Source organism: Cibotium barometz, chromosome 6, assembly GCF_041138505.1.
Source record: "Cibotium barometz isolate CiBa-2024 chromosome 6, ASM4113850v1, whole genome shotgun sequence".
NCBI lineage: Eukaryota > Viridiplantae > Streptophyta > Polypodiopsida > Cyatheales > Cibotiaceae > Cibotium > Cibotium barometz.
In genome coordinates, this window is record NC_141051.1 from 13,330,395 (window position 1) to 13,350,394 (window position 20,000).

The following is a 20,000-nucleotide window of genomic DNA, read 5'->3' on the forward strand; positions in this document are numbered from 1 at the left end:
ACAATGACTAAGTCTTCAAATACCTTGGCTACCCACAATATGGACTTGATAGACTAGATAATAGATAAGGGCCACGAATAAGGACTTCAAACACCTTGGCTACCCACCAATAAGGATGAAGGTCATTGATGAGGATTTGCCTTTTCATTCTAGAATTATTATATTGAATACCATCTTAATGGATTACGTCCACGTCTATACTCCATAATTGTACTTTAAAAGAAGACACTAGACTTAAATTCTCAAGTTAATGAAGACCTTTATATGGCAAGGAGTGAAAGGGAGAAGACGTTATGCAATGCTAGCTTGGACCAAGCTAGGTAGACCTAAGTAGATCGGTGGGTTAGGGAAAATGGATATTAAATCTCATAATAAAGCTGAGATTTCTCATACTCTCATCGCGTGGTGACAAGTACAATCTTGGATACTAATGCTAAAAGAGCTTTCTGTGTTTATGGAGGTTAGGTTGCAAGGAAAATGAAAGAGCTAGAATTGGATTGCTAAAAAAGCTTTCTGTGTTTATGGAGGGGTTAGGTAATAAGGTAAATGACAGACCTAGAATTGGATCGATAAAACTTCTCCCAAGCCCCATTGGTTATAAAAGGCATGCGTTTTGCAAAATTAGTAATTAAATAACGAATAGGTTTTTTGCAATTGGTGGAATGGATGAGAAGTACCGTGCTAACTAGTAACTCACTTATGATGTATGGTATATAGCAATCTCATCCATCCATCTTTCCCTCTTGATTGACTTAGGACTTGAAATAGAGTTAATAATGCTAATATGTGTCATCTTGCAAATGTTTGGGATGGCCCCCCTCCTTGCATGGATGGAAGCTGACCACGCTACAATCATTTACAAGATCTAAAGATTTGATGTTGAGTGCCCTTGAGCTTGAGAAAAAAAAATAGCAAGAAAATTAACCAAACATAGCAAACGAACAATGAACGGTTTTAAAGAGACCCTTCAAACTCATGTATACACAATAGTAAGCTTTACGCAAGACACATTGTGATTGAACAACATGAAGTTTTTATTATTGATGATAAATATAATGTTATAGAGCTCGAAGGCTAAAGGAGGGCTATGAAAGTCATTATTTATTTATGAGTACAAACTCTTTTTTTTAAATGTTTGTGAAATCTCATTTTGATGCATGATTGGGGAATGGAGAGTCCATTGAGGCTAGAATTGCATAAAGAGGCCATTAATTTAATAATCAGTAGTTTTAATAAATGTATAAAGGAGCATGTTAGCAAGGGCTTAGCTAAGTTAATTGACACAAAGTTTTCATTAAGGTTTGAAAACAAAGGTTATAACAAATTGTCTTTAACTTCATTTATGTTGGTTCGAATTGCAAAGACCGTCGATGGTGATTTTTGACAATTTTTGCTAGGGCTTCGTCATTGAATACTAGTGTTGCATAAGTTGTAGGTATGTTGATAATGTGATGGTTTAGAGATGCTCTTTGATCTTCTCCTAATCGTTTGAGAGACGACCTTGAGGGAGGTAGTGCTTTAATGAAAAATGTGACGTCCGATACACCTCTGCTCAAAAATGACAATCTAAAGATGTGAAGATGAACAATTGTTTTCTTTTTTGAGAGGGAGGATGAGGATCCATTCTTCATGTTGTCAGGTATTGGTTATAGAGCATTGATAATGGATAGATCTTGCAACCACCCGACGATACACCTCTGCTCAAAAATGACAATCTAAAGATTTGAAGACGAACAATTGTTTTCTTTATATGCATTGATAATGGATAGATCTTTTCAATGCCCTGACGAATGGCGAACTGCACCCATGAGAGCTTGATAATGGCACTTTTAGCGTTCTTCAAAAGTAAACGTCGTATGTTGTGGAAAGATGGTTGAATGCACGAAATATTGAGTGGACAGTGGGTGGGCGATCGAAAGTGGCTTGGCTTGTCGATTTGCCAAGATCATGGCTTTGGAGCTTTAAAAGCTCTCATACCATGAAAGGTTTTAAAGAGACCCTTCAAACTCATGTATACATGAGTAAGCTTTACCATAAAAGTTGTTATTATACTATTTGATGAGTACCATGTTATAAAGCTCGTAGGCTAGAGTAATTGCACCTTTGAAGGGGTTACATCCATTCATTAGCATTAATCATGATTAGTTGTTGTTAATTATGATATAATGTGAACACTTTATTATGTTATTCTCACAAAAGAGAGAGAGAGAGTGGAGTAGTGAGCTTAAAAACAAGGAGGTGAAGAGAGAGAACGAGAGATGTGAGGAGAGGGAGAGAACAAGACAATAAATAATGCATGAAACAAGTGTTTAAAATGGATGATTTGGTACTAAAATAAAAGCAAGGCCAAAAACCTTAGTGATGATTCTTTTTGGGAGAATACACTCGGGAGATCGTATCCCTATATATTGATGGAAGAAGATAGTCCATAAATAGTACTAGTTGAAAACCTGTGTTTTGCACGTTTTTTGAAGCTTTCAAAATCAAATTCTACCTAGACCTCCTCAAACCTCCTTCTTCCCTTCCGGAACCTCCAAATTCTTGCCACACGGCAGTTTTGTAAAACTCTTCCTTATGATAATATAGAGAAGAGAAGAAAAGAAACGAGACTAGACCACATGGTTGAGGCACCAAACAAACCACCACAACAATCAAAACAAACAAAATAAAAGACAGAGACGGACACAAACATTAAAAGAAAGCGGCAGAAGGTCCTCTCTACACTCAATAATAAAAGCAGAGATTGGAGAGAGGGGGGGGAGGGCCGGTGTGGCGGCCTACCTGGGGCTACCGAATTCGGAGACCCGGCCGGTAGGGGAGAAGACGATGACCGCCAGCTGGACGTCACACAGCACTGAGAGCTCGTAAGCCTTCCTGAGGAGGCCTGTGCGACGCCTGGAGAAGGTCACCTGCCGGTCGGCGGGGTTCTCGATGCGCTGGCGGATAGCCATGGCGCCTGCTTCTTGGCGCTCCATCATCACTCAGCAAAACAACAAAACAAGCGGAAGCTACAGCCTCTCTCTGGTGCGCGCAGAATATATATTTATTTTTAATAATGGGCTGGCTTTCCACTATCTTATTTCTTTGCCATTTTATTTTACTTTTTAAAAGTGAGCTAGTGAGTGATGCTCCAACAAAGTCCTTCCCAAACATTTATTCTTCTGCTTCACAGATTACTGCAGTAAAAAAGAAAGCACTACCATGAGCACCACTACATTTGTGCTTTTCCTGTTGGAGATAATACTCACGTCACATAATGATGCTTTCCTTTTGCAATGTAAAGGCTTGCATCTATAAATAGAAACACTTCTATACCACAATCTTTTTAATAAGGCTACATGTCTCAAGGTTGAACACTTTCATATCTAACAAGCTCGAGGCAAGCTCATTTTGTTGAGTAAGTAGGGGGTAGTGGAAGGAAGAGGCAAGTATTGAGAGCCGCCCCTGCATCGCCAACAACAGGGAAGGCGCATGCAGGAGGTGCTTCGCGAGGTGAGGAAGAGAGATGGAGGCCTAACGTTGGGCATGAAGGAAGCAAGACTGAAAAAAAAGGCTGGAAAAGGCATTAAGGGCTGTATGAGAACCAACTGGGCCCCGAGGGTAGAGAAAACTTAGTATCTCCCAAATAACTACTTTATTTCTCTGTTCAATTCAGCTGACATTGCGCTCAATGCAATAGGGGACGGGTCAAAGGATGCTCAGGAACTCTCCTCTGGGGTGCTATTCAAACGGTCGCCCAAGTTCTCACCACCACAAGGCCCGAAGCCAATGTTGTGCCCTGTGTGGGTCAAACTCCCCATCCTACCTATGCACTTGCATCCCTTGGTGGCACACATCACCCAACCTCTGGGCAAACTTTCAGGAACCCGTCTTGTTCAAGAGTTCAACCCGGAATGGCATCTACAAGCCCTTATCAAACTCGACATCTCTATGGATCTCCCTGAGATTATTCACATAGATGTAGGAGGGGGGAAAATTGTTAGCCAACTTGTGCACTACAAGAACCTCCCTAATGTGTGCTTCCCAGTGTGGGGCGAAGGACCATTACATTAGATACTCTCCTATCAAATACCCAAAACTACGGCCCTCGAGAGCGAAGTAAAAGGCACGAAGGTTGAGGAATATGTCTTTCAGCAAGTTAAGAAGGGAAAGAATGTGGGGGGAAACCACCTGGCCGCGAGAGAGTAAAGAAAAAGATGCCTGCATGAATATATAAGTGTAGGTGGATTGGTGATTATTCCTCCTGTATAAATCTAGAATTATAGAAACTGGGAAGATGAATGTTCTCAAAAAATGGCCTAAAATGTTCAAAATTGGGCGAATATTTTCTAAAACCCTTCAAAATGGCCAAAATTTAGGCGAAAAAACAGTTTTAAGATACGAGCGATTTTTATATTGAAAAACCCCGCCAATTGGCGAAGATTAGCCCGTATTTTTTTTCTTGCTGGCTGCTGTTCTAAAAAATTGGAACAACACTGATGTCCTCTGTAGCATGCGTTTCTTCTTGAAATTTTGATGATAAGGAAAAGATATGTGTGAAACTCTCTACTATGAGAGAGAGATCCACAAACAACAACTATAGACAGTCACTTGTAAGGCTGAGAGATATGTGCCAACTCTCTACTATGAGAGAGAGATCCTCTCTACTATGAGAGAGAGATCCACAAACAACAACTATAGACAGTCACTTGTAAGGCTGAGAGATATGTGCCAAGAAGATGGCCGACGATACCACAATGAGAATCATCAAGTGCTTCCCCAATCAAAGCTTCAATCTCTGATAGGAGGCCTAATTCAAAAAACCCTTACACAAGAACCTCCAAGCCTTCAATGCTTCTCTTCTAGTACTGCAACCACAACAGATGTAAGGGCAAGACAAAAGCTTCAACACAATAAAAAGCTCGAAAGAAAACACGATGAAGCCAAACACACAACCCAATCTTCTCTGGATCACCTCTCAACATTCATGTAGAGCCTTCATAGAATTTATACAAAGACAGCCAGCCCCTCTATAACTTGGTCTTCTTCAGAGAAAAAAAACTAAATCATATTCTGCGCAAATCGGCGCCCTCAGAAGCATACGAGAGAAGCTCTCTCAATAATATATATTTTCTGAAAAAATAAAAGGTGGCCAACAACCCTACACACCCATCAGTTGTCAGAAAATTTCAGTGATTTCTGTCCAAAAAAAACTTCTATGGGAGTAGTTGCACCCTCTCTACACTTGTTGATCAGAATTAAAAGGCGGCCATAAAAGAAGTCTATGCACACGGTGGCTTCTCAGAACATACATGTGAAGTGTTCTTCTCGGCTGTTGTTCTCCTTTGGTTTCAGCCTCGCAATGCTTCAGCTCCCTTCCTTTATCACCTTACCATGCAAGCGACTGTCCTTCTCCAATTCTTTTGGCTAGTTGTTGTGCTTCGATGATCTCCTCCTTCCTTTTAGCGTGCTTTTTTGGCATTCGTTGCGTCTCTATTTGTATCATTTTTTTTTTCTTTTCTAAAGGTTAGTGCTAAGGCTTATTGAAGCCTTCCTTATTTTAAAATAAATAATTGCCCATATGCTCCTTCAAAAGGTGCTACACATTTCTCATTTTCATTATGATAAGGTGCCAAGATAAATTTCACAAGTGCTTCATCCATGAAATGACTAGTAATTTTTGGCTTCCTTTCTTCCAAAGGCTATGAAGGCACTCTCTTGCCTGCTTTGAATTTATCCGTCAACAATAAAAAACTCATGCTGCCAGCCCTTAATAAATTCACAGCTTGTCAGAAGCACGTCCATGATGAATCCTGTGTGCCTTGTGTCCATGACTTCATATATGAGAAGAGGAAAAAAATGTCTACCAAGAGTTTGTATCCTGTGATTTAGTGTCCTTCACAATGAACATCCTCAACATATATTAACTACCAGTCTAGGAGAAACCATTGGCATTAGTGTGTCACCATGATATCAACTCCATTAGTGTGCATTAAGTTATTGCAAGCCATCCTTCCCCAAGAGATATTGATCAAAGAGATATCACCCTATTCTCATCATGCATTCAGATCATGCTATATGTACAATGATGATATCATAGCTAAAGAATGCATTCTAGCTAAGGCCTCGTAGCAATCCCAGTATTTTTTTGTGCATATTAGAGTCTCAGGAGGTTCACTATATGTAAACCCATTGTATCACGTGCGTTCAGGCCTACTTTAAAAATCCCTTATTTGTGATTTTTTCATGAATAAAATACACCTTTTTTCTATTTAACCTGTGAATACCCCCTTTAAATGTACCCTTCTGTATGTAAAAAATGTGTAAAAAGGGGATTTTAAAAATCCCTTATGTTGAACCCATGTGTTATGCTTACATATTTATGAGTGACCCCCCTGAGTTTAGAGTTCACAAAATCCACTTAACACCACACTCCCCAATGCAACAACCATAACAATCACTTTGCAGCCTTCCAAACTCAGACCTTCCAAGCAATGAGGAGGACATACCTTACACGTAACTGGAGGAAGATGATGAGGAGGACATACCTAGCACCTAACTAGAGGAAGATGATGAGGTCCTAAGAAGAGAGGTAAATGCTATGGACTACGGTGAGCCCTCCCAAGCAGAAGAAGAAGCACTCTCTGGGTTCAACGGTACCGTAGGCCCTGTCAATCTACAAGTACCCTAGGCTTCAATGGTAACCTCCCCTAGGGTCATGGATACTTAGGTGGTAAAATGCCCCAGACCTTCCAAGCAATGAGGAGGACATACCTAACATGTAACTGGAGGAAGATGATGAGGAGGACATACCTAGCACCTAACTAGAGGAAGATGATGAGGTCCTAAGAAGAGAGGTAAATGCTATGGACTACGGTGAGCCCTCCCAAGCAGAAGAAGAAGCACTCTCTGGGTTCAACGGTACCGTAGGCCCTGTCAATCTACAAGTACCCTAGGCTTCAATGGTAACCTCCCCTAGGGTCACCCCCATGGATACTTAGGTGGTAAAATGCCCCAACACAATAGACCCGTCATCACAACATTCCACGGAGAAAGCGGCAAGCCAAAGGGGACATGCAAGAAAACTTAGATGGATAGTCTCCACATTTTGTCTTATAACATGAAGGACCTCACGCGAAAAAATAGGCCCTGGCATGGCTCTCTCAAATGGGCCTTCGACCTGATGTGATCTGTCTTCAAGAAGTCAAAGCTTCAGGACTGGCCGTGGTAACCAACCTCAGCAACATAGCCTTGGATTATGAATGGCACTTCACGTCCCATGTTCATGGAGGTGGAGGGACGGAAATACTAGTCCACTTGATTGTTAAAGCCTCAATCACTGAAGTCAAGATTGACATAGGAAACGGGTGGGTCTCATTTCTCCTAGCATATCAAAAAGACAAATGGGAGGTGGTGCCAGTCTATGCCTTGGGTCCGTACTCCTCCAAACTAGCCCTTTTGAGTTTCTCTTGGCAATCCCCTACTCTGTGATATTAGTAGGTGACTTCAATATGGTGGAAAACATCACACATAGATACAAAGAATGGGGTAAAGTCGTTAGGGTGCTCAAAAGGATGCCTAGATGAGTTCCATGCTCTCCAGGAGATCCCTCTTTACATGGGACAATCCCTATTTACATGGAGCAACCAACAGGTAGGCTATGACTTAAAAAATCCAGACTCGATAGAGTTTATGTGGCATCATCCATCAACTTAGCCTTTCTCAAATCTGAGCTGAAAGTCCACACCACCATCTAAATGTCGGATCACCTCTCGATCAACCTTCAACTGCACAAAACCAATGTGAGGGTGAGAGTTGGATGGTTCCATGTAGAACCCAAAATATTTGAACTCCAATCCGTCTCAAAGAAAAGGTGGAATCTATCTGGAGGAGAGATTTTTGCTCCCAACCCACACCTGTTTTGCGACTTGGAGCGTAGGTGTTTGCCTAACTCAGGAGATCTTGGTCAGTACCATGTGGAAAGTCACAGAAATTTGAAGAGAAAGAAGACAGAAGAAGTATAACAAGCTATCAGAGATCGAAGAGAAGATCAATGAGGGGGACTCGTCTCTACAAAGTGAGGCCATCCACATACGGGAAGACTTGAGAAAGGAAGAATAGATGGACTACTCAGATCTCATCATCTTTCAGAGAGAATGGTGGGCAGGCAAAGGAGATAGACCATCAAAGGATACTTTCAACAAACTGAGGAAACTGAGGAAAAAAATGGACATAGACAAGACGCCTCTTCTGTAAAACATCTTGGGTACCACAGTGTCCACGGAGGAGGAGAACCTGGAACTAGTGAGAACCCATTTCAAGAATATCTTTATCTCACTTGTATCAAACTCTAGAGAGAGAGTTGAATCATAGTCACAAATAAAGGAATGCAAACAAGCTCCATTACCAGACTCTCTGAAAGTCATGCTGGATACAGAATTAGATGAGGAAGATCTGAGCAGCCATTGATGAGATGAAGGATGGTAAGAGCCCTTGGCTCAGCCGCCTCCCTGTTGAATTCTTTAAGTATTTCAAACATGTGATGGTAGGCCTGCTATTGTAGATATGCAAGGAATCCTTTGAAATATTCAGCCCTCCCCATGGAGGAGTCATCAAACTCATTCACAAGAGAGGAGATAAAGAGGACATTTCCAACTAGCATCCGATCACCATGCTCACACCGTCGCTATCACTCTTCTAAGTATAGATGGAGCGAATTTTCCAGAGTAACTATCGAGAACTCGTGGTTGTTTATCCTGAGGTGCTCATGCATGACACAAGTACAAAGGAATAAGAGGAAGACACTCAAGACAAGATAAAAGAGATGCAGGCCAAGAAGGAGAAGGGCATGGTTTCTCTCAAGCACGAAGAAGACCAACTAAAGAGATGTAATATCAAGGTTCAGGAATATGAGCTTGAAGAGGTAAACCTAGGAGATGATCAAGCGCCCATAATAGTCAGAGTCAACACAAAGCTGAGTTAAGAATTCAAAGGAAAACTCTTTGAGCAGTTGAGATCCTACAAGGATGTTTTTTGCATGGAACTACTCTAACATGAAAGGAATTGATCCCAACTATTATCAGCACAAGATCAGTTTGAAGGAGGATGCAATTCCTATTAGACATAGTAGGTATAGAATGAATCCCAACTACGCCAAGCCGGTCAAAGAGGAGATCTACAAGCTATTGAGAGTGGGATTCATCTATCCAATTGCCAGAGCACAATGGCTATCACCCATAGTCATTGTCCCCAAGAAGAATGGAAATCTTTGAGTATGTATAGACTTCCAAAAATTAAATGCGTCCATCATATTGGATCCATTTCCTCTACCATTCATAGATTCTCTATTGTATGTTGTAGCAGGATAAGAGACATACTCATTTATGGATGGATTTAGTGGGGTACAACTAGGTGTGCATGGCTGCGGAGGATAAGGAAAAAATGGCCTTTGTAATAGAATGGGGGGCTTTTTCCTCCAATGTGATGACCTTTGGGCCGAAGAATTCTCCAGCGACATTCTAAACAATGGTGCAAGAGATTTTGTATCAATATTTAACCACCTTCATGAGGGTCTTCGTGGATGACTTCAGTGTATTTGGAAGAAAAGAAGACCACATAAAGCCCCTAATGATGTGTTTGGAGAAATGAGAAATGGCCAAAATGAGCCTCAATCTAGCCAAGTGTGCCTTTGCCAGGCAGTCTCACGAGAAAATCTCTATTGGGGCATAGTGTGTGCAGAAGGAATGACAATAGATCTGGTAAATTGCAGCCACCCAAGAATACCAAGGAGCTAGCCAGATTCTTGGGATTGATCAAATGGCATAACAAATTCATGATGTTCTTGGAGAAAGCAGCAATACTCCTGTACATTATGACTATCAAGGATGTAGAATATGTATGACTAGGATCTTATCAGGAGGCATTCGGGAATCTGAAACGGATACTATCATCAGCACCAATTCTTCAACAACCAAAGTTTGATCTGGTATTCCATGTATTCATGGATGCTTCATACTTTGCCATAAGAAGTGCTTTGATGCATGATTCACATGGAGGCTAGTTCTGATCAGTCTATTATGCAAGCAGAAGACTGTCAAGGCCAGAAAGAAACTGTTCCACCACAAAAAATGAATCACTGGGGATGATCTATTCAATCAAAAAATTCAAGCATTATCTATTAGGTAATGTTTTTGAATTTCATGTGGATCACAAAGCACTCTTATATCTAGTGAACAAGATAGATTTAGCAGGAATGTTAGCCAGATGGATGCTATTTTGCTGCAAGAGTTTGAGTTCACCATCAAGCACACCCCAGGAAACAAACATGCAGTGCCAGATTTCTTGTCCAGACTGGAGTCAGGAGAAACTCCAGATGTGGTGGAGTATGACTTCCCATATGCCCACCTCTTCATCATAGATAGAGAGAGACAAGTTGGTATGATGAGATGCAGTTCCTTTCTGACTTGTCCTTTTTGGAGTACATGTCTAGAGATTAGCGAAAAACACTGACTCTCCAGAGCAAGTCGTTCGTGATGGTTGGTAGGGAAATTGTACAAGATGGGGATAGACCAAATCTTGAGAAGGTGCATCCCGGAGCATGACCACAAAAGCTGTGCTGGCAGAGGCACATCAAGGGATTAATGGAGCCCCCTTTTCCGGAGAGATCACGGGATGAAAAGTGTCACCTAGAGCTTTCCTCTTTTCTACACTATCTCGGTTATCCACAAGCTATGAGCACACTATGCAGTCTCTTTTCATATAGTTGAAGGAGTTTCTCAATTCTGTGCACTTGTGACTCTTTCTTCGGAGAGAGTCTTTACACCATGGCTATCCTAAGGTTTTGTGTGAGGAACTCCATGGGTACTACTGCTTCCAGTCCATACACCATGCTGAATGGCATGTCTCGTTGCATTCTTGTAGGCTATTCTGAATGCTCATAATGCACAATGCAACTTTGTGTCCCATTCTGTCATGTTTTCATTTACCATCTTGACCATAATGTGTTTCTTGAAGAAGGACTGTGGTGGCCAACGTCATTGAAAGATGAAAACAAGTCATCACATCACACCCATTCACATCTATCCCAATTCACATCACATCCATTCACATCTATCCCGATTCACATCACATCCATTCACATCACATCTCATCCATTCATATCTATCCTGATTCACATCACATCACATCCATTCACATCACATCTCATCTATTCAAATCACATCAATTCACATCACATCTCCTCCATTCACATCTATCTTGATTCACATCACATCCATTCACATCACATCTCATCCATTCACATCTATCCTGATTCACATCACATCACATATATCCTAACTCACATCACATCACATCTATCCTGACTCACATCACATCACTCACATCCATTTCACATCACATCATATCCATTCACATCACATCAAATCCATTCACATCATATCTCATCCATTCACATCTATGTCGATTCACATCACATCCATTCACATCTCATCCATTCACATCTATGTCGATTCACATCACATCCATTCACATCTATTTACATCATGTCACATCCTTTCACATATCCTCACATCTCATTCTCATCTCTTCATTCACATCCACATCCATTTACATCACATCACATCCTTTCACATATCCTCACATCTCATTCACATCTATTCACATTTAGTAACATTTTCTATTTTCGATACTGATGGGACTTTTCTAAATTTCTGTCAATTGCTTGGCCTAGGTTAAGGTACTTTTTCTCAACAAATATTTTCATATTCTTTCTCAAATTTCTCAAGTGAAATATATTCAATATTATTCTTTTGAGTAAAAAAATTGTGGGATTTACAAAAATCAATTCTATCCATATTTTTCAATAATGCTCAAAATTTCTCTTTTGATAAATACTGATAATTTGAATTATTCTTAAAAATCTTCTTTTTTCATTTAATTTCTTGGATCTCAATTATCATGGAAATTTCTCTTTTTGCATTTAAATGATTGAATTCCAAAGGTCATGGGAATTCCTCTTTTATCATAAAATAAATTTATCTAAATTTTTTTTTCTTTAATAAAAACATCAATTATTTCAAATATGCCAAGAATTTCACTTTTACCATTTAAATGATTGAATTCCAATTGTCATGGGAATTCCTCCTTTATCATTTAAATTTTCTCATGCATAAAATAAATTTATCTAAAATTCATGTTTAAATTTAATATTCATTATTTTAATATATCAAAATTTTTCTTTTTTCATTTAATTACATGGATCTCCATTATCATGGGAATTCCTCTTTTTGCATAAAAATAAAAATACCAAAAATTCTCTTTTCTTTAATTAATTATTTATGCATAAACAATAAAAAATAATTTTCCATGAATGTGATGAAAATCATTCTTTTAGCATAGGATGACCAATCCTAAAATATGGTAGGAAGTCCTCTTTTCACATTATGCATAAAAATGAGTTGTGTATTAGTTTCTAAAAAATTTGCCATAGCTTCGCTACTATTACTGAGATAATTTTTAATATTTCTAGAAAGAATAGACTTTGTAATACAATTAGGATAGAATAACTATCCTTAGACTTAAATCCAATTTATGGAATTAACTAGCACTTCACTCATAGGCCGCTTCCTTGGTCCCTCATCCACCGTACCGGAAGCTCACCATTTAAATCGAACCGAGGCTGGTCAAGACCTCGGCCGACCTTGCTATGCGAGACGTCCTTCGTTAACTCTCCATTAGCTGTTGCAACTTTATCACTTAGGTCTCCACGACCTCATTCACAAGATGGTCAAAATGCTTCCCCAGCATTCTTGACATAAAACAATCATTTAAAAACAGGTCATAAATACAGTTTCTAATGAACTCTCATCTTTCCACATTGTTCCACATCATTTCTCGTTATTTCACATTCTTCTACATCGATTCACATTGCTTAATCCACATCCAATTATATGTATTCCCATCGTCCTTCATCCATTCTCATCCAATCACATCATATTATATCTCATCACATCTATCCACATCTATCCTCATCACATCTCATTCATTCTCATCTACCCATATCCACATCACATCCATTCACATCTCATCCATTCACATCTACCCCGATCCACATCACATCACATCACACCCATTCACATCACATCCATTCATCACATCTCATCCATTCACATCTATCCTGATTCACATCACATCACATCCATTCACATCACATCTCATCCATTCACATCTATCCTGATTCACATCACATCACATCCATTCACATAACATCTCATCCATTCACATCTATCCCTGATTCACATCACATCCATTCACATCACATCTCCTCCATTCACATCTATCCTGATTCACATCACATCACATCACATCACATCCATTCACATCACATCACATCCATTCACATTGCATCACATCACATCAATTTCACATCACATCACATCCATTCACATCACATCTCATCCATTCACATCTATGCGGATTCACATCACATCCATTCACATCTATTTACATCATGTCATATCCTTTCACATATCCTCACATCTCATTCTTATCTCTTCATTCACGTCCACATCCATTTACATCACATCCACATCCGTTTACATCACATCACATCCTTTCACATATCCTCACATCTCATTCTCATCTCTTCATTCAAATCTATTCACATTTAGTAACATTTTCTATTTTCGATAATACTGATGGGACTTTTCTAAATTTATGCCAATTGCTTGGCCTAGGTAAAGGTACTTGTTCTCAACAGATATTTTCATATTCTTTCTCAAATATCTCAAGTGAAATATATTCAATATTCTTATTTTGAGTAAAAGATTCATGAGATTTACAAAAATCAATTCTACCCATATTTTCCAATAATGCTCAAAATTTCACTTTTGATTAAATACTCATAATTTGAATTATGCTAAAAATTTCTCTTTTCCATTTAATTTATTGGATCTCAATTATCATGGAAATTTCTCTTTTTGTATTTAAATGATTTAATTTCAAATGTCATGGGAATTCATCTTTTATTATAAAATAAATTTATCTAAAATTTCTCTTTTCTTTAATGAAATTATCCATTATTTCAAAAATACCAAGAATTCCACTTTTACCATTTAAATGATTGAACTCCAATTGTCATGGGAATTCCTCTTTTATCATTTAAATTTTCTCATGCATAAAATAAATTTATCTTAAATTCCTCTTTACATTAAATATTCATTATTTTATTTACCAAAATTTCTCTTTTTCCATTTAATTACATGGATCTCCATTACCATGGGAATTCCTCTTTTTGCATAAAAAATAAAAATACCAAAAATTTCTCTTTTCTTTAATTAATTATCTATGCATAAACAATAAAAATTAGTTTTCCATGAATGTGATGAAAATCATTCTTTTAGCATAGGATGACCAATCCTAAAATATGGTAGAAAGTCCTCTTTTCACATTATGCATAGAAATGAGTTATGTATTAATTTCTAAAAAAATTGCCATAGCTTCGCTTTGCTATTACTGATAATTTTTAATATTTCTCGAAAGAATAAGACTTTGTAATATAATCAGGATAGAATAACTATCCTTATACTTAAATCTAATTTATGGAATTAAATCATAAGTTTACCATAATTTTATTGGTATAAAAGCATAAAAAGCCATTTTCTTAACCCCTAGCTTAACAAGCTTAGAGATTGAATTTGAATTAAGAATTTATCAATGAGAAGCATTCATTTGCTTAAGAATTAGTCATAGGAATGACTATTCTTTTGGGAGAGAGAGATATACATAAAAAGCATCCTAATTAAGCATAAAAATTAACTTTTTTATGATTAAGCATTAAAACTCTTAGAGAAGCTTGATTTGCATTAAAAACAACTAAATAGAAACTTCTCAAGCTTGAGAAGTGAAATCATTGAGAATATTAATGAAAACCATGAAATTACTTCTTACCTCTTGATTTGGCTTGCTTCTTTATCTTAGAAAGAAGCCCCCAACCAATCAATTGGTTTAGTATGTTGAGAAGAAAGCTCCAAGGATTGTTGAAGAGAGAGAGAAGCTCCAATCTCTCCAAAAGTAGAAGATTTTTAAGGGATAATAGAAAATATCATTATTTTAATGTAATACTGGCATGGTATAGCTCAAAGATGAGAATACAATAGAATGAGGGTCTATTTATAGGTGAGGGAGGAGGACACTTACTCAGTCCAACTAAGCTCTAGAATTTTCCAGCTTCAGTTTGGCTAGATTTGGACAAGATTTGGATCACTTTGGCTCCCTTTTTTATTTTGATCCAAGAGAGAGGAGAGATAAAAATATCATAATTTTGGCTAGATTTGGACAAGATTTGGATCACTTTGGCTCCCTTTTTTATTTTGATCCAAGAGAGAGGAGAGATAAAAATATCATAATTTTTTTGAATTAAAAACTCATCCACATGTGTAAATCAGGCGCCTACCTCAAGAGTCTCCTCCTCATCATTTCTCCAAAATATCTCATTTTTTTAGTAATATCTCTTAATTTTTAACTAATAAACCTTGTACTGAGTCAACTCTTCATCTTATGTGAGCATTTTCTCATTTTAGGGTATTTTCTTTTATTCTTTGGATTTATCTCATCCAAACACTTGGATTAATTCTATTGGCCCATTGGAGCCTTAATTGGACCATAATCCAGAAATTTTTGAAAATCTAGACCCTTAGGCTAAGGTCCTTTATATCATTTTTAATTGGTTCCTAATGCACATTGGAAAGTTCATTTTGAGCTTCTGTTTCAGGGAAAACCATTTTAGACACTAGGAGGATTTTTATATCCAAAGATATTCAATTTTGGATTACCTCTCTCTAGATATTTTCTCTCTCTCTGTAGTCCAAAACAGGGTAAAAGAAGATCTTTCTTTTATTTCAAAGAGAGGAATAATTACAAGAATAGAAGGGGAGGTTCTTACACTTTTATATCTCCAAAGATGGAGGGAGGAATCTTACATTGTTTCACATATTCAGCTATCTTTAAAACAATCTTTTAATGAAACCATAGTATCACTGATCATAATCCTCCAAAATATCGAGCTTGAATTCTAATTTTCAATCATTCCTTCATCGATGTACCTATGACATCATTGGCAACCAGAACGCTCACCACCTGTTCACTCAGGGGCATTTTCAATAGTTCCTAGTACCCGGCAATATAATCACATAAGAAAATCCAGATGGACTCTATGTTGTTGAAGATCAAAAAGATCAACCAACAAATCCATATAAAAGAGCCATGGACTCATCCGTTGAGGACGAGCAAGGCTAATCAACACATCCATGCCCGAGTTCAGAAAACAACTCTAACACCTTGTTTCATTTTTCTTCCTCGACGCATGCGTGCGTATCTTTGGCGACCCCCAGAGCCCGAGCACCGTATGGTCAGCACCCTCTAGGCTCCTTTGCAGGTCACCTGGCGCTTCACTCATAGGCCACTTCCTTGGTCCCTCATCCACCATAGTAGAAGCTCACCATTTAAATCAAACTGAGGCTGGTCAAGACCTTGACCGACCTTGCTACACGAGACGTCCTATGTTGACTCTCCGTCAGCTGTTGCAACTTTATCACTTAGGTCTCCACGACCTCATTCACAAGATGGTCAAAATGCTTCTCGAGCATTCTTGACATAAAACAGTCATTTAAAAAGAGGTCATAAATAGAGTTTCTAACGAACTCTCATCTTTCCACATTGTTCCACATCATTTCTCGTCATTCCACATTCTTCTAAATCAATTCACTTTGCTTATTCCGCATCGAGTCATATCTATTCCCATCATCCTTCATCCATTCTCATCCAATCATACCTTATTACATCTCATCACATCTATCCACATCACATCTCAACACATTCATCCACATCACATCACATTCATCCACATCACATCTCAACACATCCAATGACATCTATTCAGATCCTCATCACATCAGTCACATCCATCCTCATCACATCTCATCCATTCACATCTACCCATATCCACATCACATCACATCTCATCCATTCACATCTATCCCGATCCACATCACATCACATCATATCCATCCACATCACATCTCATCCATTCACATCACATCTCATCTATTCACATCTACCCCGATCCACATCACATCTCATCCATTCACATCTACCTAGATCCACATCACATCTCATCCATTCACATCACATCAAATCATATCCATTCACATCACATCTCATCCATTCACATCTACCTAGATCCACATCACATCTATCCATTCACATTACATCACATCCATTCAGATATCATCATATCACATTCACATCCATTCACATCTCATCGCATCCATTCACATCTCATCACATCCCACTCACATCTCATCATATCCATTTATATCTCATCACACCTATTCACATCCATCACATTCATTGCATCCACATCACATATACATTCCATCCACATCTATCCTTATCACATCACATTCATTCCATCCATATCACATCATAATCATTCCATCAATATTACATCACATCAATTATATCTATCCATACTCACATCTCATCACATTCATCCACATCCATCCATTCATTCACATTCACATCTATTCACATCCATCCATTCATTCACATGCACAACTATCCACATTCATCCATCCATTCACATGCACATCTATCCACATCCATCCATTCATTCACATGCACATCTATCCACATCCATCCATTCATTCGCATTCACATCTATCAACATCCATACATTCATTCACATGCACATCTATCACTTCACATCTCGTTCTCATCCATTTACATCACATCACACCCATTCACATATCATCACATTCACATCCACATACATTTACATCACATCACATCTCATCCACATCCACTCACATATCATCACATCACATTCACATCTTATCACATCACATTCACATCCACATCCATTTACATCGCACCACACTCCACATCGCATCACATCCACTCACGTCTCCTCACATCACATTCACATCTTATCACATCACATTCACATCCACATCCATTTACATCACATCACATCTCATCCACATCTCATCACATCCACTCACATCTCCTCACATCGTATTCACATTTTATCACATCACAAAAATCTTATCACATCACAATCACATCTAATCACATCCACTATTAGTACGGTTTTCTACTTTCGAGATCGATGGGACTGCCAATTGCTTGGCCTAGTTAAAGGTACTTTTTCTCGATGGATATTTTCATATTCTTTCTCAAATTTCTCAAGTGAAATATATTCAATATTCTTCTTTTTGAGTAAAAGATTCATGGGATTTACAAAAATCAATTCTACCCATATTTTCCAAGAAAATTAATAATGCTCAAAATTTCACTTTTGATAAATACTCATAATTTGAATTATGCCAAAAATTTCTCTTTTACCATTTAATTTCTTGGATCTCAATTATCATGGGAATTCGTCTTTTTGCATAAAACAAATTTACCAAAAAATTCTCCTTTTCCATTTAATTACTTAGATCTCAAATATCATGGGAATTCCTCTTTTTGCATAAAAATAAATTTACCAAAAATTCCTCTTTCACCATTTAAATACTTGATTCTCAAATATCATGGGAATTACTCTTTTTGCATAAAAATAAATTTACCAAAAATTACTCTTTTCTCTTAATCAATTAATTAAGCATAATTATAAAAAAATTCTCTCTCATGAATATGATGAAAATCATTTTTTTGCATAGGATGTCCAATCCTAGAATATGGTAGGAAGTCCTCTTTTAGCATTATGCATAAAAATAAGATATGTATTAGTTTTTAAAAATTTTGCCATAGCTTCGCTGTGCTATTACTGATAATTCTTAATTTTTTGTAAAGAATAAAAACTTGTAATGGAAATATGATAAGAGTTTCTCTTTTATGCTTAAAATCAAATTATGAATTTAAATCATAATTTTAATCATAATCATAAACTTAATTATGATTATCCTACTAAATTAAGCTAATTTCATTATTTCTCTTTTCCCAAATTGATAGGATAATCTATTTCTCATTTAGAATCAATCAAAGTAGTTTTTAACTACTTATAAATAATCTAAAAGAAATAATTATTATTTTGGTAACACAAAATCATAAAAATACCATTTTCTTAATCTCTAGCTTATCAAGCCTAGAGTTTAGCTTTGAATTAAGAGACTATCATTGAGAAGCATCTTTTTCAAAGGATTTAGCCATAAAGATGGCTATTCTTTTAGAGAGAGAGATTTACTTGAAGAAAGCATTATAAATAAGCATAAAGATTAACTTTCTCTTAATTAAGCATTAAGACTTTAAGGAAAAGCTTGATTTGAATTAAAAAAATTATTTAGAAAGCTTCTTGAGAGGGGTTGAGAAGAAGAAAGTCATTGAGATAAATTGGAAAAAACCATAAAAACTGATTTTACCTCAAAGTTTGGCTTGATTCTCTATTATTAGCAGTGAAGCCCCCGACCAATCAATTGGTCCACCAAGAATAGAAGAGAAACTCCAAGAGTTGTTGTCGAGAGAGAGAGAGCTCCAAGCTCCCAAGAGAGAGGAAAATTTAAGGGATAATAGAAAATATGATTATTTTAATATAATACTGGCATGGTATGCTCCAATATTTTTTTACAAAAGACTGAGGGTTTATTTATAGGGGAGGTAGTAAGTCCAATTGGGTTTTAGAATTTTCCACGTTCAGTTTCACTCAATTTGGAAAAGATTTAGACCAGTTTAGCTCCCTTTTTGATTTCGTTTGATCTAGGAGAGAGGAGAGATAAAAATATCACAATTTTTTTGAATTAAAAAACCCTTCCACACATGTGAAATAGGCGCCTACCTCAAGAGTCCCCCTCTCCTTTTACCAAGGTGTCAAAAATGCATCATTATTCTAAAATATCTCATTTTTTTAGTAATATCTCATAATGTTTAACTAATAAACCTTGTACTCAGTCAACTCTTCATCTTATGTAAGCATTTACTCATTTTTGGGTATTTGCTTTTATTCTTTTGACTTTGTCTCATCC

The 20,000-nt window shown here is 37.5% G+C and overlaps 1 protein-coding gene across 2 annotated transcripts in view; it reads right to left on the reverse strand.

The window, feature by feature from the left end:
• LOC147637428 (MADS-box transcription factor 23-like) overlaps window positions 1-3,064 on the reverse strand; it is a 24,872-nt gene extending 21,808 nt beyond the window's left edge. For both annotated transcript variants that reach the window (XM_086799226.1, XM_086799227.1), the window contains exon 1: window positions 2,782-3,064. In XM_086799226.1, the coding sequence (XP_086655352.1) occupies window positions 2,782-2,978 (197 nt within the window). In that variant the 5' untranslated portion in view covers window positions 2,979-3,064. The remainder of the gene's footprint in view (window positions 1-2,781) is intronic.
• Window positions 3,065-20,000: the final 16,936 nt, after the last annotated feature.